Source organism: Columba livia, chromosome 7, assembly GCF_036013475.1.
Source record: "Columba livia isolate bColLiv1 breed racing homer chromosome 7, bColLiv1.pat.W.v2, whole genome shotgun sequence".
Taxonomy (NCBI): Eukaryota; Metazoa; Chordata; class Aves; order Columbiformes; family Columbidae; genus Columba; species Columba livia.
This window is the reverse complement of record NC_088608.1, coordinates 12,411,649-12,429,425: the sequence shown is the minus strand read 5'-3', so window position 1 is coordinate 12,429,425 and position 17,777 is coordinate 12,411,649. Positions and strand designations below refer to the sequence as shown.

The following is a 17,777-nucleotide window of genomic DNA, read 5'->3' as shown; positions in this document are numbered from 1 at the left end:
TATAACAATGCTCAACTCCAGTGACAAATACTCTAAAGCACTTGCTGCCAGCCCAGCTCACTCACACAGCAGTGCTAAGGAGATGGGAGCTTTGAAAGAGGAAAGTGAAGTTCTTTCCCTCAAATGGGGTGCAGACAAGATTGTGTGGCTTAAAAGGAGGAGGCTGGGAGTGGCAAAGGATGACATGACAGTGTGGTCTCCTGGAAGGCTCAAGTAGCATGGAGGAAGAAGGCGGCTGGCTGGTGGTGGCTTTGTCCCTGAGAGTCACACTACAGCCCCTCGGTGCTCTGATTTACCCTTCACAGGGAAGATGCACGTTTTTTAGTGACTGGTAGCCAAGCATTTCCAAGGCCTTTCCAGTGCAAAGGCACCTTTCACAAATGCACCCTTCTGACCCTTTAGCAATAGGCCCAAATGATCACCCCCCACGACAGCTCAGTGGTGGCCCAGAAAGAGAAGGTGTGTTTCCCAAGGCTGTTCCTGTGATCTTTGTTCAGCATTGTAAGGCCCAGGGAACCTAAATGACAAAATCACATGTTCAGAGCAATGTAGAGAATCAAATCTCAAAACTTCAGTTTGGACCAGCAGGACGTAGGCTAAGTATTTAAGTCATCCTTGGAAGTGGAAAGAGCCTCCTTACATTGAATGGAGAGACACCAAATTTCTCCTAAGGATTTAGACCTCATGGACTTGCCAGCAGTCACATAAGACATCAGTGTCTGCTACAGCACTGTCCACTCCCTCCCTTGGCAAACAGAGGCAAAGGGAATGAGTGAGTGCCATAGGTAAATGAGAACAAGACTGGGCAGGGGATATGGGGTTAGTCTGAGGTTTGTAAGGGCAACATAAAGTTGGGATGGTGGGACAACGGTCTCTAGTACCAGATAGTCTCTAGTCTCAGAACCAACCAGGTAAAACACCCAGGAAGAGGTCTTGGTGAAGCAAGATGAGACCATGTGAGTTACAGCCCAGACTATTTGCTTTGTAGTGCAGCTGGGTTCTCCACACACTGTCAACAATTCAGGCAGCACAGCCACCTTGACCAAGAGAGGAATGAAGAGGCTTGTTGCCCCCTGAAGGATAAAACACCTCAGGCATCTAACCATATGAGACACCAAGAGACATCTTCCATCTGAGGGAAAGTCTGAGGTGACGCATTGCCTGGAAGCCAATCGTGCTGGTTACTTGATTCATCCCTTGCTTAGAGTGGTTCAAATTAGCAAACTTTCCCTGCGTTAATGAAGCTATCTCTAATCTAGCCCCAGAGAGGGAAGGCAGAGCTGTTCTTGTGGATTGCTGCTGAATGGAGAACTATTTCTGTCCTTCATAATTGCTAAAAATAAAAATTAGAACTAGCTCTAAAGGTTTAGCTGCTCCCCAAGATGTCACAGGCACTTCTCACCCAGTCTTCCCATGGTGGGGCTGGAGATCCCCCTTCTTCACGGCTCTGGAGGAGCCCACAGGTGACAGCAGAGAAACGTGAGGATCAGGACTTTCTGTGATCATAGGTTATAACATGATCTGTCAAGAAAGAGAGAATGAGATGATGTGAGCGCCAGTCACTGAGTAGGGAACAGGGCTCCTGGTAGTGCCGAAGGGATCCTGTGATAAAGTGCTGTTAATGAGAGATGCCATGGCCTGTCAGGTTGGTCTGTGATCAGCTCACAGCCATGGGACTAAAAGCCACTGTGTACTTTCTGCACTCTGCTTTCAGACCAAGTAGAAAGAGAAAACAACCCTTGCTGTACTGAGAGCTGAAAATAAAGCAGTCCTTGCCCAAGGCAGGGAACTACATACAGCGAAGCCTGAAAAGAAACCAGCACTTGCTTGGCAAGCTGTGTGTGTGTGTGTGAGAGAATGAGGGAGCTGGAGAAGAAAGTGCAGAGGCAAGGGGAAAAGCAGTCATGAGAAGAGCAAGGAAGCAGAGACATAGAAACGACAGACTGGGATCTGTCTGTGGCTGCTCCCTTTACCAACAGATGAGGCAACACTTTAAATACAATTGACTTGTGTCCTTGAAGTCTCTCTTCAGGTGGAAACTTATCACCAGGATCCATCATGCTGACCTGCTTTGGGCTGCAGGACAGCTGCAATGGCACCGGGCGCGGGTGGCACAGGCCACTGCCTGCTCAGGTACGTGGCACAGGGAGGGACGGACAGAGAGGGGCAGCAGAGACAGTTTTGCAGAGTGGAGAACCCAGAGAAGACAGAGAACAGCCCCACACGGTTGTGAGAGACGGCAGGAGACAGAGGCTTCCCAGAGGAGGCTGGGCAGGGTTCGCTGACATGTAGGCAGGCACCAAAAATTACTGGATTAGGTGGAGGAAGAGGGGAATGTTATTTCCAAACAATTTATTTTAACCTTAGTCACCCATCAGAGCTGAATTTTCTTTCTCTAAAAAGTGACTTATTGGTCTAAGACATGGGAGGTCCGCTTGATACTGTCAGGAGAGCTCAGAGCAAGGTGCGCAGGGGATGTAGCTCAGAAGCGGGCGTTCAAGGGGGTGCAGTGCCCTGGCTGCAGTGAGGGGGAGCCTCAGAAACCCGTCAGTTCTGTGTCACCTCACGCTTGCAAGGCAGCTGCGGAAATCTCCCAACAGCCAGCTTAGATGGGAGCACCTTTCTTCCCTGTCACTCCACCCATCTCTTTCCTATTAAACTCTTCAAATCTTGCCCATTACCCCAATGTCACTACTCTGTGGGCTGTGCACTGCATGTCAGGTAGCAAAGCTTAATTTCAGTGATCACCCAGGTCAACTGCAGCCCAAGTCATGACCTGCGAAGCGGAACGAGCTGTGCTGAGGTACAGGCTGCTTTCCCCGCTGCCCAGAGATGCTTGGACCAGGAAGAAAGCAGGGGACTCTCTAAAACATCAGATAATTCTGACCTGGCCCATAACCAGGAAACACTGAGCCCTTCTCCCTCATTCCCCTGTTCCTGTGCTCCATTCCTCATGGCACACAGCAACAGCATCAGAGTTTCAGCTCAGATGCCTGCATTTGTCAAGTGAGTGACACTACTATAATATAAAGCATGTGTTTACACACTCAGCTTTAAAGTAACATGACCACAAGCATGTTCTAGGCACTCTTCTGGAGGAGAGCATGAGATAGAGACAGAAAAAAGGCATCTGAGTTCATGTACTTATGGTTGATATGCTAAAGATGATCTTTCAGCACATCCTTGCAGGCTCATTGTTCATACAGAATATTTAGCTGCAGCCTTACATAGTCACCACTGAAGAAACACTGGGAACTACAGCAACATGAAAGTGTTTGGCCTTCCACCACCCTGGAGGTATAACTACAGTCTATAGCTACAGCAATGGACCCCAGGTACGCAAACTAGCAAATGCCACAGAAGTGTGAGGCAATGGAGAGAAGGAAATGGTGATCTCTCACACAGTAACCCAACTCAGGGTCGTAACTTACTCTCTCCTAGAGGTACACAGCAGTCCTAATGCAACCTGTGTTCTCTTCCAGTTAAACCAAGCAGTGACTTGCCAGTTCTCTGCTATTCCCTGGTGTATGTGAGCACTATGGGTTGATGCTGCACTCCTTTGTTTACCCACCTGGGCAAAGGACCCACCTGGTCCACACTTCCCCCAAGCTAGGGATTTATTCTAGCCTAGTAATCCTCCAGGCCAAAACTGACTTATTCCAGGCCAAATAGCAAAAAAGAGCTTAGTGTTGGTTGCTGCTGTGGGAATAGCACATCATTGCTCTTTGATCATGTAGTCTGTGCAACATTTGCCTGTTCTCTGGCTCAGGGACTGAAAAGCTCCTGGTGGTTATGAGCCTCACGCCTTAAGTGAGCATAAGACTAAAGGCATCGTGTGCTCAGCTTATTTTCTACCATGTGATTCTGTTTAATCAACTTCTTCTCCACTACTCTGATAAGTGCTTGCTTGGAGATTTGCCACTAACCTTAATTTTCCTGCAAAATCCCCCCAAAGAACTTATTTCTTGAGGATTAAAGCTTGAAGGATAAATTATTCCTTCCAATACACATAAGCATTCTTCCTGGCTGACCTTCCCAGCAAAGCACCAGACGAAGTGTCAGGAGGATGAAGCAGGCAAGCATGGGATAAGCTGTTCAGTGCTGGTGAAAAGCATTATGGAGAGGACCAGTCATGTCCAAGGAATCCAGGGACATCAGGACAGGGGACCACAGAGCCTCACAAGGGAAAGAGGCCACCAAATGTGGCAGGGCTGAGTAGGTTTGCCAGTGCTGCTTTGCAGAGTTCACTGCGGCAAGAATTGCTCGACAGACTTGTCAAACAGGGAAGGTTGTTCCATGAGATGGTGGAGAGCAGCTTGCTATCATCTAGCCTCTCCTGCCTTGATCAGAAAGATCAAGTGAGTCTGGCACATTTTCTCCTCTCCACATTTACAACATCTCAGTCACAAACAAATTAACTTCTGAGTCATGGCCATCATACCAAACTCCTGTTTCCAGGGGAGGGAGTAACCGGAGTCACTCAATCATGAAATAAGAGATTAAATTAACCTTCACGTCTTATTCTAATTCCTCTGCATTGGGTTTTGCTAATTACACCACTGAACAGAGGTTGGTTTATTCTGGAGTACAGTCTCCCTTTTATTTCAGAGATCTAACCAGCTAGAAGGATGTGAAAGGCACATTTCAAAGAGCTGTAAAAGGGATTTTAGCAAGCTATGATACCACTGTGAGTTTTTTGCTATCTGATACAGCAAACCTCATGGACACAGCATGATCTGTCTACTGCTGTGTCAGGCATATCACTTCAGCTGCTTAGCAGAACACCAGCAATCTCACGGGAAAGAATGCCAGATACTTCTATTTTTTCAAGTTAAAGGTTAACAAGAGAAATAAAGGTGCTTTGGCTGTATTTGCTTTCTTAGTTGTTCACTTAACCAGGAACTAGTTGATGCAGTAGGATGATTGGGTGACAGCAGTTATATTTATTGGGTTTTTTTTGTCTGTTCTAGCAGGTGAAACAGGAACAGGGCTTACATAGTGTCTGTTAATTGCAGCAGGAGAGGTACAGCCACAGAAAGTATCTAAACTGGTACAATTTCCTGGGTTTCTTTTCCTAAACAGCGGAGTGTAACTTTCCCTGAGTTTACAGTATCATCACTGCTTTCATTGTCTGTTCCATGTCACAAACCAGGATAGCAAACAAGAGGAACAACTACCATCTTGGTTACAAAACTAGGTAATATGGAGAAAACCATAAGCTCGATAGTCTGCTCACTGTATTTATAGTCCTTGTGTTCTCAGCTTAATCACAAACATGAACAATGTTATCTCAGAGACAGCTTGGCATGAGGAACATCTCTCTTGAACCTCTGAAGACTGAGCTCAGCCCAGGGTCTAGGAGGTTGCTGAGAGAACAGGCAATGACATTAAATTTCTGCTGTGCAATGAGCTGCTTGCCTTATCACATTATATTGTCTGACAGTTTTCTTCCTTTCACATCTCTTCTCATTCTTGGCTATATTTTTTTGCCCCCACTTCTTCCCCAACTCTTCCTCCATCCCACTGCATTCAACATGAGTTTACACAGCCCATCTGTGGCTACTGCTTAACAGTCACTACTTCTGAAGCATCATCACCATTACCTCCAGAAAAAGAACTGATCTTGGCCATGGTCAGAGCTGGCTGATAAGGGCAGCCCAAAGGTATGCATGTGCCAGCCAGATGTGCCAGAGAAGAATCTGCCACATTATCCGTTGATCATCATGGGAACATCCTGCTATGGTACATGCAGTTCCACCAGGGAGAGCATAGAAATCACCTTAACTTCACTTGAACTTCTATTTTGGTCCAGTTGCCAGCTAAGTAATCTCAAGGCAGTGGAAAATCTAATCTCAAAACATTATGGAATCAGTTGAAGGTCTTGGGCATTACTGGCTCATTTTCTGTGGGGTTTTTAAGCTCCACGCATCTGTGCACTTGGCAGCAGTACCTTTGATGAATTTTTCTGCCTGCTCTTCAAGTCTGAGCAGCTTCTCCTTCTTGTGTCACAGCATGGTTTTCTTCTTGCGTTCCTCCTTCAGAGAGGCTGTGATGACACAGTACTTCCAGCCTACCTCTAAGGACAGGCATCCCAGCACACTGATTTCAGGCAGCATATTTTCAAGGTGACTTATGTTCCCTCTTGATTCCTTGTTTTGGGAAAGTGTTTCCCCTTTTGTTTCACCAACGCACCACTCAGTCTCTTGGGCAACATTGCTCCAACAGTCCTGCTGACAATGCAGCAGAGGGAATGGAGCTTGAGAGGATTAGCATTCACCTTACAGCAAAGGAAGGCTGAGTATGTTGGTTGCTGTGAAATATGCTTCTGAAGACACTAGTGTGACACCCCCATCATGTGCCCCAGCTGGAGCTGCTTGGCAGCATCAGCTGTGAAGCACCCCAGCAGATGGCATCACTCATCATCTGCCAAGCTTTCAGTGAGTCAACACACTGGCTGCCCACAAAGCTCCTTTGGGTGACTCCTTCTCAGGAGGAAAAAAACCCTACTTACAGTAAAGTCCTCTCCTGGGACAAATCACGCACAGCACCTGATCAAGAGATCCTGCACTTGTCTGTAACACCATGAGCCACTCAGCTCCCCTCTTACAAGGAGGATAAAGAGCCCACAGGGTTATAATCAAGCAGAGCCAACGCTAAGGCTCGAGTTAGCTGATGTTCAGGACCCAGGTGTTTTCCCCTGTCCTGTGTACACACCATGAACCGAGCCTTCTCATGCCTTTGGGCCATGCAGAGCAGATCTCGCCCACCATCCACCTTGGTTTTGGCACATACACACGGCAAGTACTATTAGCATTGTGAGGCACAGACATGAGCTGAGCACAGTCTCCAACCCAGCTCCGTGCTCCCTGGCTCAGACACATGCAGTTCTCAGGCAAACCTGAGCCAGGAAAACCTGTCCAGTCTCCCGTGAGATCTGGGCAATACGAAGTCGTGTGTGCCCACTTTACGGCCTGGCACCTACACTCCTCCCTCCTTCAAATTCCCACTCTGCATAGATACAACATCAGCGCTAACTTCAGAAAATGGTCACAATATGACTACAAGTGAATTTGTTATTCCTCCTGGGGCAGGAAAGGGGTGCAATGCAAAAAAGCTCAAGGCTGTGACTTGAAGCTGAGCCCCAGCAAAGGGTCCAACATCAATTATAACTTCCCAGTGCCAGCTGCAGATCTGTTCTCCTCTGGCTTCCAGCAGACAGAGGCGCATCCCCAGTACCACCCTCAGCGGATTGCTGGATATACTGATGTGAGCCAGCCCAGAGGCAGTGATAGCAGCAGATAATTTTTGAAAGAGCAGACACAGAGCGTGCCTGCAGCAGGTAGCTGATGAGGTGTGGAACTGCACGTCAGAACATCTAGAAGTGTCTTGATCCTCTGCGTGTGTTTTATGAAGGCAGAGTGGACGATGCAAAAAATGCAGGGGGCACACTGGGTTAGGTGAACATTAAAAGCGAGAAAGTACCTCCAGCCAGCGGCAGGGAGGAGTTGGCCACAAAGCCTTCACCTAAGCACTCAGCTGAATGTTTTCTTCTTGTGCGCACTGAAGACTGGGTTTTCTAATCACAATTTTCACTCACCCTTGGGCAAGAAAGAGGTAAAAAGCCAAGTCACACTAAACGGGAAAAAAATCAGGATTTTAATCACTTAACCCATGACTTAATGTCACGATTTGCAAGGCCTGAGTCATGACACGGGATTTTTTCAAGATGGAAACACTCCAGGTTGCACTAGCAATACATGACCAACAGAGAACACAGAAACACAGGTTTTCCCACGTCCTGTCACGTGTCCTCCACCAGTCCCAGGAAGACAACAGAAAACTAGTCTTTTACAGCTGGATCTATCAGCGTTGCTGAAGAGATTCCTAATTTTTTGTTCTAAGATTGCCCCAAGAGTCTCAGCCAAATTCTTTAAAATGCATAGGGCAGAGGAAAGAAATCACACACTAATTCTAAGAATAAGGTGTATGTCAAAAGTTTCTGCTCCCTTCCTTGCACCAGGAAAAGGTATTTTGCAGCACAGCCATAAACCTCCAAGATTGAGTGCATTCGTGGCTTCCTGCATTGGTCTTTCCAACAAGACAATATGAATGCTTGCTCTCATCTCACTAGTGGGGAAAAAAATCCCCCAACCTAACTCTATTGATCTTGGTTCATTACCTTTGCACCAGAAGCTAGTCCAGCACCCCCACAGCTGGTGGAAGTGGGTAGGCAGAGTCCTACCAAGCCAGCAACACACACCTCACCAGTGAGCTCAGGGAGAGGCGTGGGGGAAGAATGAGGTGCCAGGAGCGTGAGGGAGATGGATGATCTCATCCTATGCCTTGTTTGGTCACATCCCAAAGTTGTCAACCACTGCGGCATATTGCTGGTGGGGGCGGGTTCAGCCTGACAAAATGTGGATGGCAGTAGCATTAGCTGTCCCGGCTGGGGCACGGATGGCCATGGGCAGCCACACTTCCATTCCACAGAGCGTGGAGGTACTGAGCAATGCTCCTACAGAAAACCTGGGAGGACCGTACCAGTCAGCTGTCTCAGCTGAAGGATTTGTCCTCAGAAGGTCCCACACTGCATGTTCCCTTCTACCAGGCAGTGAGAGTCCTCAAAGGAATTGGTGCAGCTGGTCAGGCTCTATCCCCAAGGAACATCACAAGCTTTTCTCTACCCACCTAGGAGAACTTATTTCCTTTTTTTCAGATCTTCAACTCCTCAATCCCCAACTCCTCCCACAAGCCTCTCTAAACAACCCCCACCCTTTCAGATGCTGATGCTTTTCAGCTGATTAAACTGTGGACCAGACCATGAGCTGGGTGTAAATCAGTATAGCTTGTCAATGCTAATTTACACCCACTGAAAATTTCCCTTCCTCCACCACTTAGCAGAATTATATGACACGTCTTTTATCTCTCCTCGCAGTTTAGCCTGCCATTCCCCTTTCCTGGCCCCTGAGCCTCCTGCTTTGCTCTGAACTCCCTGTAGGTTTGGAATATAAGTTGCTTATTTGCAATGTAAAGTGCCTTTCAGTGCCACAGACCCATGCAAACAAACCCAGGAGAGGCACATTTATCCTTCTTTGTGCTGCAAAACCATCCCCATCTCTTCTTGGCAGTAGCTCCCTACAGCACACACTGCACATGACTTGCAAGGGAAGAAATATGTCCCTTGCTGCTACGCAATGCAGGATCTCTCTGAGGAGATGCAGGGGAGGAAGAATAAGAGGACTGATCCCACAGAGACCCTGAGGTCTCACCTTTCTCCTTGAAGCTGATGGCAATGGCTCGTCACCCAGCTCAGCGCTGTGTAGACACTGACTGTCAATAGGCAGGATACCATTAATGACTTCTTGTTGCTATGGTGATATTGATGGATAGTGCCTGAGGTTGGTGGGAATTCAGGGAAAGCTAGCAAAAGAACCCCAAACAAGTGGGTCAAAAAAATCCCCCAGGAAAATGTGAGTTTGCCTATAAAAGGGCAGTTGTGTGACATCCTAGATAAATTCAGCGGCACTTCACACTTCTGACTCATCCTCCCTCTTACAAGAACAACACTGTGTTCTTCGGAGCCAGAGCAAACACTCCTGCTTGCGCCAGGGCTCTGCAAGTAGATTTCATTACCAGGCATTATTTTTGCAGCTTCACCCTGGCAATTCATTTCACATGCAGAGTAAAAATCTTGGCTCCAGTGAAATTACCTGGACCTGTGCCAGTGGGCACAGACCCAGGATTTTCCCCAGCTTTCAGGATGCCTTATCACAAGTGACAATTTAATTCAGTCACCACGATAGCCACTGGGAACCCCTTGCCTCTCCAGAGCTGTTTCAAGCATGGAAAAGCCACAGTTGCACTGAGTGTTTTGCTCTATTTCCTGAGGCTCAGCGCTGTGCACTCTCTGAAGGCAGTGTCGTGGGCTCCTCTCATAGCTTCCTACTCTGCACTATGTAGTTTAGAATAATTTTTTACCCTTCATCCTAGCTGAGCAATGACCACTGGCAAGGACAGGCTGCACTACAGTCACAAATGGGCCCTCTTACCTTGCACAAATGTTCTAGGGATTTGGGGCACAGGAACTGCCTTCCTAAAACACTAGTTCTCTATTTGGCCTTGATTTCTCTGGGAAAAACATTCTTAATTCAGGCTGGTGACTTATAATGACAAGTGATAAAGTCCCAGTAGAACTCCCCCTTCCTCTGCACAAGCTATTTCAAGCTATTTACCTAAGCCCACCAAGGGGTGTACAAACTGCAAGATGCCTTGTTTTGGGGGGGGGGGGGGATTTTAATACGATCAATAAATTTCAGAGTATGCTTTTTGTTCTAGCAAAGGCTCTTTTCTGTTGTGTTTTATGTCTAGGAGTTGGTCTGCCCACATACAAACTTATTAGAAGACTTTTTGTTCCAAACACTAGTACCACTCCAGGCATGTACCACTCCATCACCTGATCGTCACTCTTACTCCAGAAAGTTGTTATTGGTTTGGATCTGTTACTAAAGATTAAGTATATCCACAAGGAAGCAGTATCTATAGCAGTATCATTATGCAGACAGTTTCGCCAGTAAATTATCTGATGTAGATCAGATCCAATTATGTGTCAGCTTTTCCATCTCCTTTCAGATCCTGTTCAGACCCTTTGCCTCCATGTGAACTCAGGAATTGGAAACAAAATTACCCTGTCCCTCTCTTTTGCACCTTTTGATAAATGTAGTTTTAATGGACTATGGACTCTACATCAGGAACAGAGCCCAAGAGCAAAATTCAGTTTCTCCTACATTACATGTAGCTCTTCATCAAATTTATTGGGCAAGCTTCCTAAGCACATGGAGGCCTGACCAGCACTGACAGGGGCTCTCTCTTGTATAGCAACCCTTTGGTTAGCCTGTCAGCATCATTTATTTGCTTGTGTTTCATACTCTTGAATACTCCAGTAAGTTATTTTTCCTAGTTGACAATCAGAGGCAAAGGCTTCTCTTTCAGCTGGATTTGCATCTCTTCCCTTCCCCTCCATTTCAATTAGCTATGGAAACGATTTGTTGGGTCACCTTTTTTTCCCAGCTACTGTTGCCTGGCAGTCTCTATTAGAAGCTTTACGAACACCCACGGCTGGAGAAGACTCCAGTTGGCGTCTTCGCTGTAGGAAAGGTTGTGGCTTGCAATTAGCAAGCTTAATTGCTGTGCCTGACCTGCTGCTGGCCAGGGTGGAGAGCGCAGAGCCAGCTGCAGCGTCCTGCCTTTCCCCCAGCTAGAAGCAAGGGGATGCGTGGGCTGAGTGCTATGGGTGGAAGAAAGGAGGTATCACCACAAACCGGTGGGGCTAAACGGGGACAGGAACTGGTTTATTGAACTAGGAGACAGAGGAGGCTACAGCAATATAATAGCTTCTTGAAATTGGATCTCTGCCTGTGGGGAGCTGTTGTTCTACTGCATGCGTAGCTATTACTTTTCTGCTAACGATCTGTGACTCTGTGACAACTCTGGTAGGCGGTGAACTGCCCAGAGCAGCTCAGGGCTGAGCAGGAGTGGCCAGTTTGAAGTGGGCAGGAGCTCTGGGTTCCTCCACTTGGAGACACCAGGGTAAATGCCTTTAGGCACAAATCCCAACACGCTGGAAAGAGCACATTTTCCAGAGGGCAACTTTCCAAGCGAGGTCTGCCCTAAATGGCTGGTCACCAAAGGTTTCCAAGAGTAGATCCCTTACGCCAAGATTTTTAACTTAAACTGTATCAGATGCATTCAAAATAGGAGAATCTTTCTGGGCTGTCTTTGACCCCAGCTGGGCATTAACTCCCCAGTGATCCCATAGGAGAGGGATTTGGAGAGATCAGACTGGAGGCAAGACAGATCCATGTGATTTCTCACAACACACAAACCTGGCCTCACCTCCCCCCACGTGCATCATGTCACACATGGTTTTTAAACAGGCAATATTTTTAAAGTCACCATTAAGAAACAAATTCTATGACTGATTAATACCAACACATATGCTCTTGGGACGCTCCTAACCACATCTATATATTTTTACTTATATGTAATGCCAAGGGATTCTGTCTTTTTGGTGCTTTGCCTGTTCCTACTCTATAATGAAAGGCAATGGAGGAAGAGGCAGGACATGACCCTCTGTTTGGCTTTGCTTGCTCAAATGCACTGGATAATTTGTGCAAGTAAGCTGCATTTTCTTGCACTGGAAGTTAGCCACTGCACTGGTAAGACTGTGAAGAAAAGTAAAAATAAATGCAGCCATTCTGCAGCTCTTCCTAAGCAAGTGAGGAAGAGAAAGAGGACACTAAACCAGACGGGTGCTGTGGATCTCAGGTATTAGCTACATCACATAGTCACCATGACATTAGGTGTGAAGGAGACCTGTCCTGGATCCAGAGTCACAGGCAGCCCAAGTCCCTTCCTAGGGACTTGTTGCAGGGTCTGAAGCTGGCTGCTCCCAACCAGCTCTGGGCTCCATATTTCCCCTGCAGTAAGAGTGAGATATCATTACTTTCATTCCATTCTGCAAAATATTCCAAGTGTCTCATGAAGGCTGCTATATTCTCATTATTTTTTTTCAACTGGGAAAAAATAAGACACAGCTCATGGTAGCTAATGAAAGCCATCACATGCACATTCATATTACCAAGGCAGTGCTAAAAGCTGAACCAAGAGCATCATGGCTGCACCACAGGCAAAAAATGAGCTGTCTTCTAATAACTTGGCTTCTGCGCAGCACTGAATGTCTGCAGCCTTTGTGGTTGGCTCCGAGTACCCACACCTACCCAAAGCTGAACTCGTACAGCAGGGAGAGACAGAACCACTCTACAGATACAATTCAGTAATATCAAACAAAAGAGGAAAAGCACCGTCCATGCGGGCACCAAATCCTTCACGGGCAACAGATACAAATTCTTTGTAAACACCTTTTATAAGGAGTACTTGAAGAAGGCTGGGTGGGGATGCTGCAGTCAATGTGATGGTAAGATTCTCACGCAAGACAGCACCTCAGAAAAGGATTTAACCACAACTTCATAAATATTGCCCATCAACAATTCCTGCATGTCGCCATAACACCTCGGAAAGTTTAATTACCACTTAAGAAATGGAAGACAAAATGAGCTATGTGACCTTTCCCACCTCAGATCCTGTAGGTCAGCATTATTTAAGACAACTGGGAGCCTGAAAAGCTAAACATTAGTGTTGGCAGATGAACAGATGGATGGATCACTGCCAGCATAATCCATCTTCTCACTTGCCTTCACAGGACTGAGTGACATTCAAAACTAAGTACTACCCTATGCAAAGAGAAATGCATGCAATGCAGTGAGAAGGCTTTAAAATGGACTCATCAGCTGGCAGCACCAGTGGCAAAATGCTTTATGGCTGCTATTTAATGCTGCAGGCGAGGCTGTAAACAAGAGACATCAGATTGTGACAGAAATGGGGAACACAGTGACCACAGTGGATTTGCTGTAAGTCAACCCCTGAGCAAGCAGTAAAAAATCTGTAAGGATGCTGTCATTTTTCCTTTGTGTATGAATGTTCTAAGACTAATTAACCTTTTAATCAGAGCAGATAAAATTATGATATTATCATCAAAGGAGGTGCTCTATCTACAGCTTCATTAGAAATTTTGATCTCTGCTCAACTTGGAATTTTTTTGTTTTGTTTTGCTCAGGGGTCTACAAGTAAACCCCCCAAACACTGAAAAATAGAAAAGAATAAAGTCCTTTTCATAGGAGATTTCTTAATGCAGCCAGTTACTATGCAGGCATCAGCTCGCCTGGAAGTTGCCAGATGGGGCTCAGCCCCAAGCCTTCATACCCAGCTCAATTACCTGTTGCCTGAGCACGGAAAACACTCCTGCTGCATGACCAGGACAGGCTCAATAGCAGCTGCGATGTGCTGCACTGCAATCAATCACGATACCTTCCTCAACACAGTGGGCGCTGAAACCCACGGACTTCCACATAGCCCCAGACTTTCTGAACCTCAGCGAGGATTCAAAGCTAAAAGAATTTCCTTCATCTACTAGCTATAGCGGACTGTTCCGTCAGATACCAGACTACAACATGACTTCTAAACTGACACCAATGACTAACATGTGCATTTGTACCTGTATTACCCCAAAGGACAGAGAACTCTATCTCTGACTGACTTACAATAGCACCCAGATCAGACTGTATGTTGTGGGTTTTTTTACAATAGCTGAAGTCTTCAGAATTCTCTTCATCTGCTGGCAAACATCCGTACTGTTGACAAAGTCAGCCAGCACAGCCAAGAGCAGGAATAACCCCCATCAGGATCTGAACCTGGGACTCCAGGTGAAGGAAGCTTCCTGACTAACCCACTGCAGCATCTGGCTTCACTGAACTTGTCTGTGCAATTTGAACCAAAAAAGCACTCATTTCCATTTACTATTACCCATATGCCACCTCTAAGTACAGTTACATATTGGCATTTATGCAACATTCAGTACAAAATCCATATGGCTCCTTTCAGCAAGAAGTAACAGCAAGAAGCGTGAGTTGCAAAGAGAGTGTGAAGATGGAGCTTGTAAAAATTTCTTTCTAAGCACCACTTAACATTTGTTGCAGATGGACAGTGATGAAGGAGTTGTTAAGACCTGCTCCAGATGGGCCATGCTAAAATGGATTTCTTTTATATAAAAGTGTCTACTAGTGATCCCTCTGGAACAGAAGCTGGGTAGCAGAAAAGATCCAGGCCTAGGCTGAGGAGTGTAGACCCTGTAGTACAACTGCCTCTAATTACCTTGACCAGCCTCATCTGAGACCTCCACCCTTGCTCCTGCCACCCATTGGCCTGGGAGCTGCATTGAAGTCCTTGCCCTGGTCCTTGCCTGAGCTGGGCTGTACGTATGCTGATTCTGGCCAGCCTGACTTCTTGGGTGTCATCAGAGCTGTGTTGGGACTATGGCTTTCTCTGGGGCCTGTTGTGCTGTTGGCTGAACCAAGATACAGTCGTGGGGCCCACTCTGCTCTTGCCATTTGGGCACAGTGGGCTGTAACCCTTGTCCAAGGTTGTTGTCTCAACCTGCCTTGCTGCCTGGCTTCCACCTCACCTTTCCTTCCAGACATGTCCATCCTAATTTGCTCCCTGACAAGTTTTCCAAGCCCTTGAGTTTGGCTAGTATTACTTCTACAAGTTAAACAGAAGAAAGAAATATTCACATGGAATAACAGAGTAGAAAATCCAGAGTTTTCAAATGTCCCATGCAGCAACCACTGACAGGAGACTTTACAGGATATAGGAGCAAATCAACTCAAGCCTGTCACAAGTGGCCTTCTGACTTCTGAATGGCAAACCACACAAAGCCTTTGAACGTTAACAATTTGCTTTAATAGATAAAGGGTAAAAATGTGTTTGATGTCACCACCTATATCACAGAAAAAAAATTACGGATAATGCTTACCTTAACCATCAAGACTATAAGACCATTGAACTTTCACATTAACTCAAAGAGAAAAAGGCTACATGCCTGTAAGAGAGTGCATCAGAGTGCTAAATAAGGGGCCTCGTGCTGCTGCTACTCCCAATCTTATAGATGATGGGTTCTTAATATCAAAAACGGCTGTATCCCTTGATGGCACATGCTGTGTTAGACTTAATCTTGACAGATAGCAAGAAATCGATCACAGAATTAAAAACATAACTGGTTGCTTAGTTACCAGTAATCACTACACAGTTATATTTGCTGTGTGCAAACAGAGCCCAGTACAAACCAATTATCCATCATTATGACTCTAAAAATGTCAATTTTGGAGAGCTGAAAACAACAGTGAGCCAAGTAATAAAGGAAATTTTAGTAGAAAAATACAAGTGATAATTGGGAGGCTCTTTTTTTCTTTTTCTAAATGTTCAAATAGCCACAATCCTCTGGCTGAGGAAAGTAAATATATTGGTTTGGAAAAAAACAAGATTCTTGTTTATTGTGAAAGTGAAAGCAAGTGTGTTATGTGTATAAACACTGGGAAAATAAGAGAGTAGTAAATAAAAATTACAAGCTAAGAATTGGACAAAACTGATAAGGGAATAAAGACAATAGGAGAACTAAAGAGCTTCAGGATTAATAATGGTGGGAAGGAGCTGAAATATGTTGAGTCCTAAAAACAGCATAATATAATTCCAAAAATGAAGTGGAACTACAGTCAGCAGCAGTGCCATGAACATAGAATAAGTAGAAAGCTACGTCTGTTCTGCTCAGCAATAACTGTCTTAGGAGCTCTGCAACATTAAACTGAGATCTTTTTGTTTGTCTGTTTGTTTGAATACCAAAACATGAGATCAGAGTGGCCTTAGATTTATGTCAGTTTGGAATATACATTTCATAAAAGCAGCACATTCCTGTTGGCTGGGAACAGAAGCTAGACTGAAGCAGACTACAGAAAGGTACATGATTTCATAGTGAAGGTAGTTAACCTCTGGAACAATTTTCTGGGGGCTCTGATGATTCATGGGAATGGGTTGGGCATGGGAAACAGCCCCACATCTGTGAGGCAGACTGGGAGCCAGCAGGTGCAATGTTTGCAAGGATCTGTGAATGTCCCTCCCACTTCTTGAAGCACAGATATATGGATATTGCTATTTAATACACTGTGAAGAGCCACACTCTTATTTCTCATAATTAGGTGCTATTCTTTCATGTTCCATCCCCAAAGATCAAATCATTAAATCTCCCATAACTGTGACCTTCCTTTAGCAAGGTCTGTCTTTCACCTATCAATCAAACTGAGCCTTGGTGCCAGATCTGTGAATAAGCTGCTGTACTTGGATGCCTTACCAGCAGCACATTTGTAGAGTATGCACCACGTAGATGCTGGCAGGTTAGACGCTCACAGGCTACCCCGTGGACTGAACTTATCACCATGACTGTAAACAATTCACGCTCAGCATTGCTGGTGTCCATTCTCTTCTCTCCCCAGCAGTTCATCTTCCCTCTCCTAAAATACATTATAACAAAAGCAGCTACAGAGATTTCTGAGATCTGTCCTTGCATGTGTTGTAAAGTGCAGTTGTGCTCTATCTATCATGTCTTCATGACAATTTAAGGTTTCTGAAGGGAGCAATAGTCAGGGCTGGATGCAGACACAGTAGAAATGGGTTTGGGCTGAACACTCTGCTTCTCTCGAGTAAAAACTGCATGTTCTGTGTACAGGAAGCATAAGGGCCATAAGCACTAAACCCTCTACAAGACCTGGGCTGGAGAAATCCCCTGTCCTGAGTAACCCACAGTTTACAGAGAGAGAAAAAAGGAGGATATAGGTCAATCTGACTTCTTTGTGCAACACAGCACAATAAAGTAAAAATAAATTCTACAGGGGACATGCAGCATCTTTTTGCCTTTGACTCCATTATAAGGTTGGTTCTTATTTGGCCAAGAGAGCAGAAGCAAAGAACAGGCTGAGCAATTTTGAGGTTGATAGCAAATGAAGAGAGACAAGTGCATCCCTGCCAACTCAAGAGATGTACAGAAAGTGCTAATAGTGCTTCAGTGTCAGAAAGTATTTGCTGCTGTTGAGTTTGAGCAGAAGCTGATGGAAAGATGGGCTACAAGAGTCACCAGCTCAACTTGGTGCTTGCTGTGGCAGCTACTGCGCTGTGAAGAAGTTTATGAGCAGCCTGGACAGGATGCATGCAGTGCCTTGAAAGATGCTGGTTGCATATGTATTAACAGTTGTTATATGTTGCATACAAGATTGGTCCACACAGATGCTTACTAAATGGGAATGGTTCATAAACACCACACCCTGCCTGCTCTGGAG

General features: G+C 45.7%; 1 protein-coding gene across 5 annotated transcripts in view; it reads right to left on the bottom strand.

The window, feature by feature from the left end:
- Nucleotides 1–17,777, bottom strand: part of LOC102090370 (uncharacterized) — a 46,856-nt gene that overhangs the window by 14,395 nt on the left and 14,684 nt on the right. For 4 of the 5 annotated variants that reach the window (XM_065070590.1, XM_065070588.1, XM_065070589.1 and 1 more), the window contains exon 2: nucleotides 1,403–1,521. The exons of the other annotated variant lie outside the window; for it this stretch is intronic. In XM_065070590.1, coding sequence (XP_064926662.1) covers nucleotides 1,403–1,506 — 104 coding nt within the window. In that variant the 5' untranslated portion in view covers nucleotides 1,507–1,521. The remainder of the gene's footprint in view (nucleotides 1–1,402; nucleotides 1,522–17,777) is intronic. 5 annotated transcript variants of the gene reach the window in all.